General features: G+C 70.6%; 2 protein-coding genes across 4 annotated transcripts; one reads left to right on the top strand and one right to left on the bottom strand.

The window, feature by feature from the left end:
- Nucleotides 1-855: 855 nt before the first annotated feature.
- PMPCA (peptidase, mitochondrial processing subunit alpha) lies at nt 856-8,409 on the bottom strand. Its single transcript, XM_062207253.1, has 13 exons — nt 8,333-8,409; nt 8,011-8,213; nt 6,693-6,772; nt 6,218-6,300; nt 5,150-5,244; nt 4,339-4,439; nt 4,002-4,265; nt 3,748-3,840; nt 3,332-3,450; nt 3,141-3,231; nt 3,002-3,064; nt 1,844-1,988; nt 856-1,371 (listed from the first exon to the last, which is right to left on the bottom strand). Exons 1-13 carry the CDS (start codon nt 8,401-8,403, stop codon nt 1,202-1,204), a joined length of 1,578 nt encoding a protein of 525 aa, XP_062063237.1. The 5' UTR covers nt 8,404-8,409; the 3' UTR covers nt 856-1,201.
- A 168-nt stretch (nt 8,410-8,577) lies between these two features.
- Nucleotides 8,578-15,691, top strand: ENTR1 (endosome associated trafficking regulator 1). Of its 3 annotated transcripts, XM_062207249.1 has the most exons (10): nt 8,578-8,686; nt 8,774-8,923; nt 10,772-10,840; nt 11,106-11,221; nt 11,592-12,005; nt 13,020-13,093; nt 13,281-13,392; nt 13,652-13,714; nt 14,102-14,241; nt 15,018-15,691. In XM_062207249.1, the coding sequence occupies exons 1-10, from the start codon at nt 8,617-8,619 to the stop codon at nt 15,115-15,117; spliced, it is 1,308 nt and encodes a 435-aa protein (XP_062063233.1). In that variant the 5' UTR covers nt 8,578-8,616; the 3' UTR covers nt 15,118-15,691. The 3 variants fall into 3 exon arrangements, with proteins under 3 accessions (XP_062063233.1, XP_062063235.1, XP_062063236.1); XM_062207251.1 differs by lacking the exon at nt 8,774-8,923; XM_062207252.1 differs by lacking the exons at nt 8,774-8,923; nt 10,772-10,840.
- The last annotated feature ends 1,052 nt before the right edge of the window (nt 15,692-16,743 follow it).

Genomic DNA, 16,743 nt, shown 5'->3' with positions numbered 1-16,743 from the left:
GTGCTTCTCCCAGACGCCCCGGCGCACGTCACCACTCAGCCGGCACCACACACAGGCGGTCCTGGGTCGGCCCTTCTCCAGGCTGCGGCTAGAGGAGTGGCATTTCCAGAATGGTCTACGGCTGCTCGTCCAACCTGCGTCCCCACCAGACATCCCCTGAGCACGGTGACCAGGCACTGTTGGCCTCCACGCCCGCAGACCCCCAGGCCGCTGGCTCACTCCCCAATGCCCCAACAGCCAGGGCTGGATCAGGCCGAAGCCAGGGATCCCAACACCAGGTGTGAGCTGGAACGGAACTGGAGCTCGGGCCTGAACCCAGGCACGGATCCGGGCTGCGGGCACCCCGAGTGGCGACGGCTGCTGCACCAGACGCCCCAGACCGGATCCTGCCAGCCCACGGCGAGCTGTGGGGCGCCAGGCCTCGTCACCACGCAGCGGGAGGACGAGGGAGCACCTCCTCCCACGCGCCTTCCCCTGTAGCTCCCCACCAAGGCCGCTGCGTGGCTGCTCACAAACCGCGGGCGGTTCTAGCGACACCACAGCAGTGCCCGTGCAGGCTCCGACCCAAGCCCGCCCCGAGGTCCCCCTAGGTGACTTCTGGACACCCCCGACGCCCACCACACCCCGCGTTTACTGCACGTGCCCAGTTCCCAAGGCTTCTGGACCTCAACGGCCCGTCAGCCACGCCCTCCAGTCGCCGTGTCTGCTGTCGCCACGTACCAGGGGCCATCAGCCCGCACCCCACCCCTGCACACTCTGCCCAACCCCCACCCGAGGACAAGGCCCCCGGGCAGCCCCGGGGGAGAAGGCGCTCACCGACCCCTCCCTCAGCCAGGGTGAAGGACACACTACACAGCAAAGTCACCACTTTATGGTCACCGAGCGATGGGGGCACACGGGGCACCCGAGCTGCTCCGGTCGGGCAGCGGGCAGGGGCCTGTCCCAGGTGCTCGGCTGCTGTGCGCCCACGGGCTGCCACGGACGGCTGAGATCCACACGGAGGCTCACTCGCCCGGCCCGTGTCCGGAGTTCGTTGTATCCCAGCGTCCTCTCTGCTCCTAGCGCCTGCTGTGCTGACCGCACAGGGACAAAGCCGAGCGGGGCCCTGGCCACACCTCACTCAAGTTCACGCGCACTTTTGCACACGAAATTCACGACAGTCACACGCCCAGCTCCCGCGCGCACGTCGGTGCGGAGGGCTCTACCGGAAGAGCCGGTAGGTCCTGGGCAGGCGCCCGTCTCTGCTGGACAGCGCGGCCTGGATGTGCTCGTAAGGGGGCAGGTGGGTCAGGTCGCCCAGCGCGGCCACGGCCGGCTTCCCACGCAGCATCTGGGACGCCACTCGCTTGATGTCCTCTGGCTTCACGCCGCCTGGCACGGACACAGACTCAGGCCGACGCCTGGCTCTCCACGCCCGCTGCGGTCACTGAATGGACCGAGGGGGCTATGGGCCAGGAGCCGCCGGACGGGAGGGAATGCAGAACCCGTTCCCCAGAGCACGCGGTCCGGGCAGCAGGTGAGGCTCAGGGAGCCGGCACTGCCACACCCGAGGGCCCACAGGGGCTCCTGTCGAGTGCCTGTCCCCCAGTGGACAGGGGACACAAGTCCCCACGCTCCTCCCACGACAGCTCACTGCATCTGGCCCCGAAGTCCGGGCCAAGCACAGGGCAGAAATGGCAAAGCACCGCCCCTCTGCCGCCGGCCCCGAGTGGTGACCACGGCCCTCCCTGGGGGCCCAGGCCCCGATCCCTAGTCAGTGGCCCCCAGCCCCGCCCACAGGGCGCTCCCGGCGTCTGAGCCCCACCGAGGCCTCCGCCAGGCCCGGCTGCGGCCAGGTACTCACGGATGAGCGCGCACAGCTCGTGGGGCAGCTTGCGCGAGTGCGTGGCCAGCACCTGCCTGCCCACGTCCTCGAAGATCACCGGCCGGGACTCCAGGTTCATCATGAGCATGGACATCAGCTGCGTCTTGGCTCGCTCCAGCTCGACCTGAGCGCAAAGCCCCGCCGGCCCTCAGTAGGCCCGCGAGTCCCGGCAGCGTCCCCCACGGGGCCTCCATGGCCCAAAGCTGGAGACAGCGAAGGGCGGGGTCTTCCCCAGGCCCCGCCCCTGCCGCCCCTCCCCCGCTGCGTGTCCTGGGCCAGGCTGAGAAGGGAGAAGGGGCCTCCCTCACCTTGCTCCTCACCACCCCTGACGCCAGGGCCGGGGCAGAGTCCCCGGGGAGCCCAGGACCCTGCGCCCCTCACACCGCCTCTCGGCCCCCTGAACTGGGGCAGCTCAGGCCGCGCTGGGGGGGCAGTGGGAGCAGCGGCCGCTGGGGGCTTCCCTTGCCCCCGTGGCCGTGGAGAGTCGCTCCCTCCAGAACGCAGCTCATGGTCTAGAGGGCTACGCGGCCCCCGCGCTGTCGGACATGCAGGCAGCAGGCACCCCTGCTGGCAGCCTGAGTGCGTCAACGCCGCTCACTTGTGCCCCCGTGCAGGCTCCGGAAGTGCAGCAGGGGCAGCGTGGCGGCACAGGGCGGGTCGCGGACCCGGCTGGCACCTGGGATGCCGGCACCCGAGTCAGGGTCCGAGTTCGAGTCCTGGCTGCCCCGCTGGATTGATTAAGCTCCTGGCTACGCGCCTGGGGAGGCAGACGTGGCTCAGGTGGTCTGGTCTCTGCCGCCCAAGATGGGGACCCGGGAGGAGCTCCCAGCTGCGCCGCCCTCAGCCCCGGCTGCTGTGGGCGTCTGGGAGCGAATCCGCGGGCAGAACACGGGCACCTCTCTCTCCGTCTCTCAGACGAAGGCCTGAGGTCCGACGGCAGAACGCGGACGAAGCCTAGAAAAGCCACGCACGGCGCCCACCTCCTACAGCGCGAGGCGGCCGCACCGTCCTCGGGTCTCCACTGCGAGGGACCCCGCCCCGCCAGGAGCAGCCCTGCCCACACCACGCCGGCTGCTGCGGGAGAGGAGCCGAGGCTGCCGGGGGCTGCAGGCCTGGAGCTGCCCGGGCCTCACTCACCACGTCCACGGATCCTCCCATCAGAATGAACTCCTTGGTGAGGATCTCCACCATGTCTCGCACCTACAGAGGAGGAGGGCATGGGAGCGCTGCTGGGCCAGGCTCACGCAGGCGAGCTCGCCGACGGGGCCGGCCTCACCTGCCGCGGGTCAGCGCTGGCGTGGATGCACAGGAGGCCCGTGTCTTCGTAGCTGTGATGGTAGGAGGTCGCGTTGTACATCCAGTGGTGCCTGCGAGGGAGGAGAGCGCAGAGCTGCTGGGACAAGGGGAGGCACCCACGCCAGGCCATGGGGCACTGGAGGATGCTGGGAAGGCAGCACCACAACCAACCTGTTGAGCACGTTGAGGTAGAGCCGGGAGAACATGCCCTTGCCGGGGCCGCCGGCCGAGAAGGAGCCGCCACCACCCATCATCATGTTGAGCACGGCGAAGGGGATGAAGTCTTCCTCCTGCGGGGCGGGACGCGGTGGAGTCCAGGCGGGGCCCTCACCCTGGCGGCACGACCCGGGGCCCTCACCCTGCCGGGGCACCAGCACCCAGCCGGGGCACCAGCACCCAGCCGGGCCCTCACCCTGCCGGGACACCAGCACCCAGCCCCGCACTCACCCTGCTGGGACACCAGCACCCAGCCCCACCCTCACCCTGCCGGGGCACCAGCACCCAGCCCCGCACTCACCCTGCCGGGGCACCAGCACCCAGCCGGGCCCTCACCCTGCCGGGACACCAGCACCCGGCCCCGCACTCACCAGGAAGGAGCAGCTCTCCAGCCCCAGCATGACGTGCGTGAGCTCCGGGATCGGGGTGGGGCCCAGGCTGACGTTGGACATGTCTCTCTCCAGCTGTGACCAGGAGAGGGCGCCGTGTGAGGACACGCAGGACCCGTGGGCTCCCCCACCACGCATGGAGGCAGCCCCGTGACCAGTGAAGCTTCCCACGGGGCTGCATGGGCCGCTGACTTCCACACCCCCAGCCGTGCAGCGGCCCTGAGCGCCTGCCTCACCTGGACGATGCCCCCGGTGTACTGCGCCACCGATCTGTCCACGTCCACAGCCTCGGTGGCCCCCCAGGCAGGCTGGGCGCCGAGGAGGTACCGCCGGGCACAGTCCACCAGCTGCGCGTGGTCGACGCCCACGCCCGCCAGCACCATGCGGTCAGGGGTGTAGTAGTTCCTCAGGTAGGCGTGCAGCACCTCGCGGCTGATCTTTGCCAGGTTCTCGGGCGGGCAGAAGCGGTGGAGGCCGACGGTGTTCTCCCGGTAAGCGGCCTGGCGACAGACGACCAGGAGTGAGCGAGAGGGCCCGCCCCGCCCCGGGGGTAACCGGGAGCAGGCGCTTTACCTCATGGATCATCTCGGTGAGCAGTGGCTCGGGGTCGGGCCGCATGTTCAGGTCTTCCAGCTCAAACTGCACGGCCATGCGCGCGCGCTCCAGCTCCTCCCCTGCAAGGAAGGGGAGGGCGAGGCTCAGGGCTGCGACCCCGGCCCCCGACCCCCGGGGCGCTGGGTGGCCCCCCCCCCCCCCCCCGCGGTCAGGAAGCAGCCAGCCGCAGGCTCCCAGCCTGTCTCTCCACGAGTGGCTCTGCGGATTCAGCCAGGGTCCGGCAGGACCGCGCATCGTCGTGGCAACGTGCGTGGCCGAGGGCGCGGCGAGGTCATCAGGCACAGACACAAAGCCCACCCACTCTCCCCCCAGGCAGGGGTGCGGCTGAATCCCAGCAGCTCGGGGACCAGGGATCAAGGCCTCGGGTGACGCAGGCCTGGCGTGGCCCGCCATCACACCCGGTCCTGACACACAGGCGTGGTTGCTGTGTCCACACTAGGAACACACACGAGGAAAGGAGAGAGCAAACAGCGGCACAGAACCATGCCAGCAACTGGGGCTGCAGGAGCCCAGGACCCCCGCAGGGCCGCAGCCAGGCCCCGGGGACAGAGCACACAGCACCCGCCTCCAAGCGCTGCAGGCGGAACGGCGACACCACGTGGAGACTTGCAGCTCTGAGCGCCCACTCTGACGCGCACGCAGGCAGGTGGCCAGGGCTGACCGTGCCCACACGCCAGGGCCCGCCCCAGTCGCCAGGGTTCTGTGTGGCAGCACCACGGGACCCTCCCCTGGCACACGCCTACCCCCACCCCACAGCGCATACACGCACCTGTCAGCCGGGGGTGCAGGACCACGTCGGCCAGCAGGCCGACCACCGTGTCCAGGCCTTTGCTGTCCGCAGACACGGCGTACATGGTGGTGTCTCTGGAAAACAACACAGGCCGGCGGTGCCGGGGCTCCTCGCGCACCTGGGGCACCGGCGCGTCCCCCCTCCGGTCCTCAGCTGCACACAGGGCAGAGGCCACGGCGGAGCGGCAACAGAGCCGGCTGTGACGCAGGATGCTCTCGCTGCGACGGGCAGGTGGGCACGGCCCTGGCGAGGCCCCGCCGACCACAAGAGCACACAGCTGGCCAGGGGAGAACGGCTCTGCGCAGGGCGGGGCCTCATCCCGCAGAGCAGCGGCGTGACAGCCGGGGAGTGCGGAGCCCGGCCGAGGGAGCAGAGCTCAGACAAGGAGGCCGGGGCGGGGCCTTGTCCTCGGGCAGGGGCAGCAGGTCTTCCACGAGACCCCGTGCTGAGAAATGGGTAAGGCTGATCTCGGGCACTGAACACGGCCCCCACGCTGGCTGCCTAACGCTCGGGTTCTGGCCACCGGCCCCTCAGAAAGCCTGGCGCCTGGCCCCCGTCCCACCCTCACGGGGGCTTTCCGAAGCGCTCTGTGCCTGGCTGAGGGACACCCACCCGTGTCCAGAACGGGACCCCGTGCCTGGCCGAGGGACACCCACCCGTGTCCAGAACAGGACCCCAGCCCCCTGCGCTCCAGCCGCGTACCGCCCCCAACAGCCACGGCCGCCCCAACTCCAAGCTTTGGTGGCCTCCCCGCCCAGAGCCCTGCCCGGGGCTATACCCCCCGCCCCCCCCCCCCCCCCCCCCCGCTCTGCTGCCGACTGCAGGCCGGGCCGAGTCAGCTGCTCGTCCTCCGGGCCCCCGCTGGGGGAGGCCACCTGCCCTCTGGACACCAGGGCAGGGCCCACTCCGCCTGCCAGCACCGCTGAGCGGACGGGGCAGTGGCCACCTGTGTGCCCGGCCCCTGCTGCTCCACCCCGGGGTCCTGTCTGCCACGCCCCGTGGGGCTCCGTGGAGGACAGAGGGAGAAGCCGTGTAAAGGCCGTGTACCTCGACGTCTGGCAATCACAGATGCCGCCGTGCCTCTCCAGGGCGAGCAGGATCTCATCTTTGCTGTCAAAACGCGCGGTGGACTGGCAAGAAGAGGTGCAGGGAGCCATGAGCCTGCGCGGCCCCAGGGCATCCGAGCCCACTCAGCCTTCAGTCTCGGGGCCAGAGCCGTGGCGCAGCGGGTAACGCCCTGGGCCTGCAGTGCCCGCATCCCACACAGGCGCCGGTTCGAGTCCCGGCTGCTCCACTTCCGACCCAGCTCTCTGCTGTGGCCTGGGAAGGCAGTGGGAGATGGCCCAGGTCCTTGGGCCCCTGCACCCATGTGGGAGACCCAGAGGGGGCTCCTGGCTTCAGATCGGTCCAGCTCCAGCCGTTGTGGCCTTTTAGGGACTGAACCAGCCAACAGAAGACCCCCCAAGTCTGCCTTTCATATAAACAAATCTCAGAAAACAAAGTTTACAAAGCGGACACTGACCGAAAACGCCAACTTCTCCAGGAAGTGAGCGATGCCACTGAGGTGCTTCGCCTCGTACCTGGATCCTGAGTTAATGAGAACTGAAACCCAAGGTGGGCGGGTCAGAGGTCAGGTAACGGACAGGCCCAGCCAGGACGGGGGGGGGGGGGTGTCAGGACACGCGTGGGGCCCAGCCAGGACGGGGGGGGGGTGTCAGGACACGCGTGGGGCCCAGCCAGGACTGGGGGGGGGGGGTCAGGACACGCGTGGGGCCCAGCCAGGACTGGGAGGGGTCAGGACACGCGTGAGGCCCAGCCAGGACGGGGGGGGGGTCAGGACACGCGTGAGGCCCAGCCAGGACTGGGGGGGGGGGTCAGGACACGCGTGGGGCCCAGCCAGGACTGGGAGGGGTCAGGACACGCGTGAGGCCCAGCCAGGACGGGGGGGGGGGTGTCAGGGACACGCGTGGGGCCCAGCCAGGACTGGGAGGGGTCAGGACACGCGTGAGGCCCAGCCAGGACGGGGGGGGGTCAGGACACGCGTGAGGCCCAGCCAGGACTGGGGGGGGGGGTCAGGACACGCGTGGGGCCCAGCCAGGACTGGGAGGGGTCAGGACACGCGTGAGGCCCAGCCAGGACGGGGGGGGGGTGTCAGGACACGCGTGGGGCCCAGCCAGGACTGGGAGGGGTCAGGACACGCGTGAGGCCCAGCCAGGACGGGGGGGGGGGGTGTCAGGACACGCGTGGGGCCCAGCCAGGACGGGGGGGGTGTCAGGACACGCGTGGGGCCCAGCCAGGACGGGGGGGGGGTCAGGACACGCGTGAGGTCCAGCCAGGGGGGGGGGGGTCAGGACACGCGTGAGGCCCAGCCAGGACTGGGGGGGGGTCAGGACACGCGTGGGGCCCAGCCAGGACGGGGGGGGTCAGGACACGCGTGGGGCCCAGCCAGGACGGGGGAGGTCAGGACACGCGTGGGGCCCAGCCAGGACTGGGGGGGGTCAGGACACGCGTGGGGCCCAGCCAGGACGGGGGGGGGTCAGGACACGCGTGGGGCCCAGCCAGGACGGGGGGGTAGGGTCACGCGTGGGGCCCAGCCAGGACGGGGGGGTAGGGTCACGCGTGGGGCTTGACCTCCGGAGCGAGGCGCCCACAGGGGAGAACCCGCACTGAGGCAGGAGAGTGGGGGGGCAGAGCCGCCCTGGGCCAGCGCCGTCCACGTGGGTGCCAGCTTCCACCCAGGGTCTGAGTCTGGGGCAGTCACTGAGGGCCCACGCGTGTGACAGGACCCGCCGCCCGGGCCTCCAAGGGCCCACGCGTGACACAGGACCCGCGGCACCTACTTCCGACCGTGCAAAACTGCCCGAACTTATTCTGCGACGCCACGCGAAGCCCGTTGTCCAGCGCGGTGACTTTGGTCTCGAACTCCTCCTGGCCGCCCACCGTGGCGAACACGGGCGTGGGGACGCCGGGCAGGGGGGACGAGAGCGGCACGCCGGGGCAGGCGCCTGCGCTGCTGAACCGCCTGCGGGCCGGCGGCGCAAACCTGCGGGGCGGGGCGGGCCGGTCAGCCGCGCGCAGGCCGGGGCTCGGGGCCGGGGGCCGCGGCGGCGGGTCGCGCAGGAGGACGGACGCAGCCCGGACACGCGGCGTCCCGGGGCTCACCTCCGCCGCGGGCGGCCCCACGGCCCCGAGCCCCGCAGCAGCCTCGCCGCCGCCAGCACCACGGCCGCCATCTTGGTCTCCGCCCACCGCTTCTGAGGTCACTTCCGCTTCCGCCGCGCGCCCCGCCCCCGGCGCTCGACCGCGCGCTTCCGGTGCCGGGGGCGGAAGCCGCACGGGAGCCTCGGACGAGCGGCGGCGGCGGCGGCGACGGCGGCGCGCGGGCCCGGGGCCATGGGGCCGCTGCTGCCGCGCTAGGCCGGGCCAGCCGCGCCGGGCCCGCGGCCATGTCGGGCTACCAGCGCCGCCCGGGCGCGCCCCCGTTGTCCCGGGCCCGGAGCCTGGTCGTTCCCGACGGTGAGGGCCGGGGCGGGCGGGCGGGCGGGCGGGGGGCCGGGGCCGGGCCGGGCCGGGGCGGTAAAGTCGCTCCATTGTCGCCTCCAGCTCCCGCGTTCTGTGAGCGCCGGTCTTGTCTCCCCCAGCTGGAGTGCGAGCGCTCCCGTGGCGGGGACCTGGACCCGCACTTCCTCGGCATTCGGCCGACGGTTGTGTGCTGTGTGCCCAGCCCGGTGCTGGCTCCCGTGGGCGATGCAGGTGAGCCGCGTGGGCCAGGTGGCCGAGGGCGCCGCCGCGGCCTGCAGCGTGCGCCCGCCAGGAGCTCCCCCGCCAGGCAGCTCCCGCCCAGGGTGTCGGTGCCCGAGGGGGCGCGGGGCAGGGAGCCGGCCGGCAGCGGGTCTCCGTGGGCCGTGGCTGGCTCGGGGCCCAGGCAGCTGTGGTGAGGTGGACGGACAGGTGCACCTGCCGCGGGGTCGGCGGCCTTCCCAGACTCCAGGCAGTGAGGATCTCCACGCCCGTGGCCGGGTGACGGTGGCTCTGCCGTGGCCATGGCGGGGTGACGGTGGCTCTGCCGTGGTCATGGTTCCGTGACGATGTCTCATGGCCGTGGCCGGGTGACGGTGGCTCTGCCGTGGCCATGGTTTGGTGACGGTGTCTCGTGGCCGTAGTGGAGTGATGGTGGCTCTGCCATGGTCATGGTTGGGTGACGATGTCTCATAGCCGTGGTGGGGTGATGGTGTCTCTGCCATGGCCGTGGTGGGGTGATGGTGTTTCTGCTGTGGCCATGGCGGGGTGACGGTGTCTCTGCCGTGGTCATGGTTCGGTGACAGTGTCTCATGGCCATGGCGGGGTGACGGTGTCCCGTGGCCGTGGTGGGGTGATGGTGTTTCTTTGTCATGGCCGTGGTGGGGTCACGGTGTCTCTGCTGTGGCCGTGGTGGGGTGACGGTGTCTCTGCCGTGGTCATGGTTCGGTGACGGTGTCTCATGGTCATGGCGGGGTGACGGTGTCTCTGCTGTGGCCGTGGCGGGGTGACGGTGTCTCTGCTGTGGCCGTGGCGGGGTGACGGTGTCTTTGCCATGGCCGTGGCGGGGTGACAGTGTCTTTGCCGTGACCGTGGCGGGGTGACGGTGTCTCGTGGCTGCGGTGGGGTGACGGTGTCTCTGCTGTGGCCGCGGTGGGGTGATGGTGTCTCATGGCCGTGGCGGGGTGACGGCGTCTGCTGTGGCCGCGGCGGGGTGACGGTGTCTCTGCCGTGGCCGCGGCGGGGTGACGGTGTCTCGTGGCCGCGGCAGGGTGACGGTGTCTCTTTGCCATGGCCGTGGTGGGGTGACGGTGTCTCGTGGCCGCGGCAGGGTGACGGCGTCTCTGCTGCGGCCGTGGCGGGGTGACGGTGCCTCTGCTGTGGCCGTGGCGGGGTGACGGTGTCTCGTGGCCGCGGCAGGGTGACGGTGTCTCTGCTGTGGCCGTGGTGGGGTGACGGTGTCTCGTGGCCGTGGTGGGGTGACGGTGTCTCGTGGCCGCGGCGGGGTGACGGTGTCTCTGCTGTGGCCGTGGCGGGGTGACGGTGTCTTTGCCGTGACCGTGGCGGGGTGACGGTGTCTCGTGGCTGCGGTGGGGTGACGGTGTCTCTGCTGTGGCCGCGGTGGGGTGATGGTGTCTCATGGCCGTGGCGGGGTGACAGCGTCTGCTGTGGCCGTGGCGGGGTGACGGTGTCTCTGCTGTGGCCGTGGCGGGGTGACGGTGTCTCGTGGCCGCGGCAGGGTGACGGTGTCTCTGCTGTGGCCGTGGTGGGGTGACGGTGTCTCGTGGCCGCGGCGGGGTGACGGTGTCTCTGCCGTGGCCGCGGCGGGGTGACGGTGTCTCGTGGCTGCGGTGGGGTGATGGTGTCTCTTTGCCATGGCCGTGGTGGGGTGACGGTGTCTCGTGGCCGCGGCAGGGTGACGGCGTCTCTGCTGTGGCCGTGGCGGGGTGACGGCGTCTCTGCTGTGGCCGTGGTGGGGTGACGGTGTCTCGTGGCCGCGGTGGGGTGACGGCGTCTCTGCTGTGGCCGCGGTGGGGTGACGGTGTCTCGTGGCCGCGGTGGGGTGACGGTGTCTCTTTGCAGATTTTACCTGGGGAAGGGCGAAGGGCGGCGAGCACGGCCCCCCGGGAGCCCGCCAGGCCCACCTCGGAGGTAGAGTAGCTCCATGACCTTCGCTTTCTCTGGGGGGGGGGGCGGGGGCGGGGGCGGGGCTCTGTGCACAGGCCGGGTTGAGTGACAGCGCTTCCCTCCAGGGGTGTGTGGAGTGGGGGTGCCCAGAGGAACCGAGAAGCACAGCTGTGGGCCCCCGCCTGCCCGTCCCGTGTCCCCTGAGCCGTGGTGGCCCGCGGGGGTCGCGCTCTGGGGAGAGGTGAGCGCCGGGACCCCTTCCAATGGACGCCCCGTCCTCTCACTCCAGACGACAAGCTGGGCGGCCCGGAAGAGGCAAACCCGTTCTCCTTTAAAGAATTCCTGAAATCCAAGAGCCTCGGCCTCTCCGGGGAGGACGCGGGCGCCAGCAGAGCCTGCCCGAAGGTGCGGCCGCGGGGTGGAGCCCGTGGGGCCCTGTTCCTCCACGTTGCTCACTTGGGGAGGCCTGGGGGCGCGTGGGGTGCGTCCAGTGGGGCTTGGGCCGCTGGGCTCTGGCTGCAGGCGGGACGGGGCCGGCCGGCTCTGGGTCTGGGGACCGGACGGGGCCGGCTGGCTCTGTGCTCTGGGTTTCGGGACCGGACGGGGCCGGCCGGCTCTGCGCTCTGGGGACCGGACGGGGCCGGCCGGCTTTGGGTCTGGGGACCGGACGGGGCCGGCCGGCTCTGTGCTCTGGGGACCGGACGGCCGGCTCTGTGAGCTCCAGGTCAGACCAGAGACAGGAAGCAGCCACGCGCTTTGGTCGCTGTCTCTGCAGGAGGCCTCGAGGCGCACGCTGGGATTTGGCCATGAGGCCCCTGCCCCCCAGACGCTGGGGTACGGCCTGGACTATCAGCAGCCGTTCTTCGAGGACCCGACGGGGGCTGGTGACCTGCTGGACGAGGACGAGGATGAGGACGACGGGTGGAGCGCGGCCTACCTGCCGTCCACGGCGGAGCAGAGCCACTCCTCCAGGCTCTCGGCCGGCGCGTCGCCCTGCGGCACCTACCTGTCCTTCTTCACCCCGTCAGAGCTGGCTGGGCCCGAGTCTCTGCCCGCGTGGGCCTTGAGCGACACGGACTCTCGGGTCTCCCCAGCGTCGCCACCAGGGAGTCCCAGCACGGACTTTGCGGCTCACGGAGAATCCCTGGGAGACAGGCACCTGCGAACGCTGCAGATAAGTTATGAAGCCGTAAGTGTGGATGGGGCGGCGGCAGCTGGGCTCGGCTCCGAGAAGGCCTGGTGTGGCTGGGGCTCTGGCCCTAAGAAGGCCTGGCGTGGCCACACTTGTCCCCAAGAAGGCCCGGCATGGCAGGGCCCATCCCCGAGAAGGCCCGGCGTGGCTGGGGCCCGTCCCCGAGAGGGCCCGGCGTGGCTGGGGCCCGTCCCCGAGAAGGCCCGGCGTGGCGGGGCCCGTCCCCGAGAAGGCCCGGCGTGGCGGGGCCCGTCCCCGAGAAGGCCCGGCGTGGCGGGGCCCGTCCCCGAGAAGGCCCGGCGTGGCGGGGCCCGTCCCCGAGAAGGCCCGGCGTGGCGGGGCCCGTCCCCGAGAAGGCCCGGCGTGGCGGGGCCCGTCCCCGAGAAGGCCCGGCGTGGCTGGGGCCCGTCCCCGAGAAGGCCCGGCGTGGTGGGGCCCGTCCCCGAGAAGGCCCGGCGTGGCGGGGCCCGTCCCCGAGGGCAGCCTGTGTGGTTTTCACCCGTCCGTGAGTCCCGGCGCAGGAGCTGGGCACTGTGGCCTGCCTTACTGTGACGCCGAGACCTGAGGCCCTCGGGCCGCCGTCTTGGGGTAGCTCACCACGTCCTCCGTGTGGAGGAGCCTCTGGGAAAGTCGCTGCTCTGACTCGGGCCGTGAGCGGCGTACAAGCCCGGCCTCTGAGCGAGCGGCGCGTGGACATTCCTGTTTACCGGGAGGCTGCAGGGCGGCCGTGTCTGGTGCGGCACAGCCACGTCCCGTCTCGGCGTGCCTGGCCGCGAGTCCCGGCTCTGTGCCCCGGAGCTCCCTGGGAGGCAGCAGGGGCGGCCCAAGTGCTCGGGCCCTGCCACCTGTGGGGAGACCCAGCCGGGGCGGCAGCCTCTGGGGGCGGCTGGTGGGTGAAACCCCCGCCGAACGTGCCGCTGCCTTCAAACACGTGGAAGTGGAGGGAGGAGGGCGTGGAGCCCAGCGGGGCGGCGCGAGCCGAGCCCTGACGCGGGGCCTCTCTCTCCGCAGCTGAAGGAGGAGAACTCTAAGCTCAGGAGGAAGCTGAGCGAGGTTCAGAGCTTCTCTGAGACCCAGACAGAAATGTATGTAAGCTCCTGGCGGGCGCGGCCGGCCTCCGCCCGGGCAGCGGGGCGCACTGTCCCCGGCTCTGTGTTAAAGCTCTCCGCCGGGGCGGGCTCTGACGCCGCTGTGCCCCAGTCAGCGGACGCCTGCGGACGGCAGCCTCGAGGTGGTCAGTGAGTCCCTGCCGCCTGGTTCGTCCCGGCACAGGGTGCGGACGCTTGAGCGGAAGCTGGAGGCCAAGATGGTCAAGGAGGAGAGCGACTTCCACGACCTGGAGTCCGTGGTGCAGCAGGTGGAGCAGAACCTGGAGCTGATGACGGTCAGCGAGCGCGGGGCAGGGGCGGGGGAGACCCTGGGCTGACGGCAGCACGGGGCGGGGGCGGGGCGGGGCCGGGGACGCAGACCTGGAGCTGACAAGGGTCAGGAGCGCGTGTTACTCCAGGTGGACCAGGGCCTTGGCGTTGTGGTTGTGCTCTGCCCGGCCCGGGCCCCGTGTGGGTCAGTCTGACGGTGGCGGCTCGTGGCCCTGCGCCCGGGCGAGGTCCTGTTGGTGGTGACGTCTGTGTGTTTGGTGACAGAAGCGGGCCGTGAAGGCAGAGAACAACGTCGTGAAGTTGAAGCAGGAAGTGGGCTTGCTGCAGGTAACGGGAGGGCTCCCTGGGGTTCACTTCCACCTGCGGGTCACCTCTGGGAGCCGGGAGGCCTCTGCCGGGCTGCCTGGCACCAGCAGGGACAGCGCGGGCGTCTCCCTGGGCCGCTGAGCAGAGGGCCTGGGAGCCTCTCCTGTTCCTCCCTCGGACGGTGGGGCGGATGCTGGAATTCGGCAGACCTGGGCGGCCCGGGCCGTGAGCCAGGGCGGAGGGCCCCTCTGCCTCCCCAGCCAAATGAAATCCGGAGTTCCCACTCCTCCGCCGGGGCTGGGTGCGCGCTTCCCTGGTTCCCCGAGCGCGGCGGGGGGAGGGGTCCCAGCTGCCCGCGCCTGCTCCTCGGCCACGCGAGTGCTCACAGCGAGCGCCCGTCCCTCCCAGGCCCAGGTGTCCAACTTCAAGCGGGAGAACGAAGCGCTCCGGTCGGGCCAGGGCGCCAGCCTGGCGGTGGTGAAGCAGAACACGGACGTGGCCCTGCAGAACCTCCGCGTGGTCATGAACAGCGCACACGCGTCCATCAAGTGAGCGCGCGGGGAGGGGGAGGCGGTCCCGTCAGCCCGCGGCCTGCGGCTCCCCAGACACGCAGACTTAGGATAACTTTGGTCTGAAAGGCGGGGGCTGGCTCGCTCCCTACACGGCTGCGACCCCAGGGCCGGGCCAGGCCAAAGCCAGGAGCCCAGAAGCCAGCCCGGTCCCCGACGCAGGTGGCAGCGACCATGTGCTCACACCCTCACTGCCTGCGGACAGGAAGCTGGAGCGCGGCCGGCGCCTGGGCAGCCCAGGACGGGACGCGGGGTCTGCACTGCCCCGGAACGCAGAAGGCCCGTAGTATAGTGCCCGGCACCGTGGGCACCGGGACGGGTCGGAGGCTGGTCTGCCAGCGGTGACGGCCCCGGCGCCTGAGTGCCTCCTGCAGAGAGGACCCCGGCACGCGCCAGCTCCAAGTAGGATCTCTGCCGTGGCTGTCGGTGCCAGCCATGCCACGGGCACTTCCGGGGCGCCGACGTCCATTCCCGGCCTGAGCGAGTCTAACTCCGTCCCTTTTTCCCAGGAGACTTTTATTTCCTCTGAGAGGCAGAGGGACAGAGCGGCTCTTCCAGCACTAGCCACGCCCAGCGGCCTCAGCATCGGGGCTCACGCGGTGCAGGGCCGTCCTGACCCCATCACGGGCGCGGGGCAGCGGGCCAGCGGCCAGCACTCGCACTGGCGCTCACCGCCCCCGGCTCTCACCCTCCCACGCCGTGGCTTCAGTGCCCAGTGGCGGCAGCAGCTCCTGAGACCCGTGTCTCCCTTTTAGGCAACTCATTTCCGGAGCCGAAACGCTGAACCTGGTTGCCGAAATCCTTAAATCCATAGACCGGATTTCAGAAATTAAGGACGAGGACGAGAGCCCTTGAGAGAAGCCTGGGCCACAGCCGGCGCGGGAACCCTTGCCCAGGGCAGAGGCCCCGTCAGGGCCCGCGGGAGGAGCGGCTCCCGCCGGTCTCGCGTTCTCCGTGCGGGTTCTGATGAGCCGTGGAAGACGTTTTTGTAAAGGCCAGTGATTTTTTTAAAATTACTAAACACGAAAACCGCGGTTCTGTGATGCATCTCCGTTCCTGGCCCAGAGCGTGAACCCTAAGCCGGTCTGAGCGTCCCTGAGCGGACGGTCGGCCCGCGCGCCGGTGCCTTTCTCGTCCCTGTCCCTCTGGGCCGCAGTCCACCCTGCAGCGCCCAGCGGCTGGACGCGCTGTCTCAGGGACTGGGGGATCGCACATTCCACTCGGGGCTGGGGGGGAGTTCTCAGTGGGGGTCGGACCCGTTCCCAGGGGCACCTTGCCCTCCGGCTGCCTTCTGCCCGCCCTCCCGCAGGGGCGGGCGTACCGTGCACTACACCCCTTTCTGGCTGTTTTTACAGAGTTGTTTTCTAGAATAAACTTCCTTCTCCTGCCCCATTTCGGTTTCAGCTTTCTGTTCAAATAAATCCTGAAGTTCACACATCTGCTGTTTGTTCTGACTCGGCCGCGGCAGTGCTGGGGACGCGTCTGTCCAGTCCTGCCCGGTCCTGCCCTCACGGGTGACAGTGCTGGCACTGAGCCTGGCGGGTCCCGGGCCCAATGGCAGCTACCAGCACGTCCTGGGGTCGCAGATGACGGGGTTCTGGGACGGGGTCGCCCTGAGAGCACACAGACGGGGTTCTGGGACGGGGTCGTCCTGAGAGCACACAGACGGGGTTCTGGGACGGGGTCGTCCTGAGAGCGCAGACGGGGTTCTGGGACGGGGTCGTCCTGAGCACAGACGGGGTTCTGGGACGGGGTCGCCCTGAGAGCACAGACGGGGTTCTGGGTGGGGTCGCCCTGAGCACAGACGGGGTTCTGGGACGGGGTCGTCCTGAGCACACAGACGGGGTTCTGGGACGGGGTCGTCCTGAGAGCACACAGACGGGGTTCTGGGACGGGGTCGTCCTGAGAGTACAGACGGGGTTCTGGGACGGGGTCGTCCTGAGAGCGCACAGACGGGGTTCTGGGACGGGGTCGTCCTGAGAGCACAGACGGGGTTCTGGGACGGGGTCGCCCTGAGAGCACACAGACGGGGTTCTGGGACGGGGTCGCCCTGAGAGCACAGACGGGGTTCTGGGACGGGGTCGTCCTGAGAGCGCACAGACGGGGTTCTGGGACGGGGTCGTCCTGAGAGCACACAGACGGGGTTCTGGGACGGGGTCGCCCTGAGAGCGCACAGACGGGGTTCTGGGACGGGGTCGCCCTGAGAGCACAGACGGGGTTCTGGGACGGGGTCGCCCTGAGAGCACAGACGGGGTTCTGGGACGGGGTCGCCCTGAGAGCGCACAGACGGGGTTCTGGGACGGGGTCGCCCTGAGAGCACAGACGGGGTTCTGGGACGGGGTCGTCCTGAGAGCACAGACGGGGTTCTGGGACGGGGTCGCCCTGAGAGCACACAGATGGGGTTCTGGGACGGGGTCGTCCTGAGAGCACAGACGGGGTTCTGGGACGGGGTCGTCCTGAGAGCACAGACGGGGTTCTGGG

This window comes from Lepus europaeus, chromosome 12, assembly GCF_033115175.1.
Source record: "Lepus europaeus isolate LE1 chromosome 12, mLepTim1.pri, whole genome shotgun sequence".
NCBI classification, from domain to species: Eukaryota; Metazoa; Chordata; class Mammalia; order Lagomorpha; family Leporidae; genus Lepus; species Lepus europaeus.
Note: the sequence above shows the minus strand (reverse complement) of the source record. Positions and strands in the feature narration are given on the sequence as shown.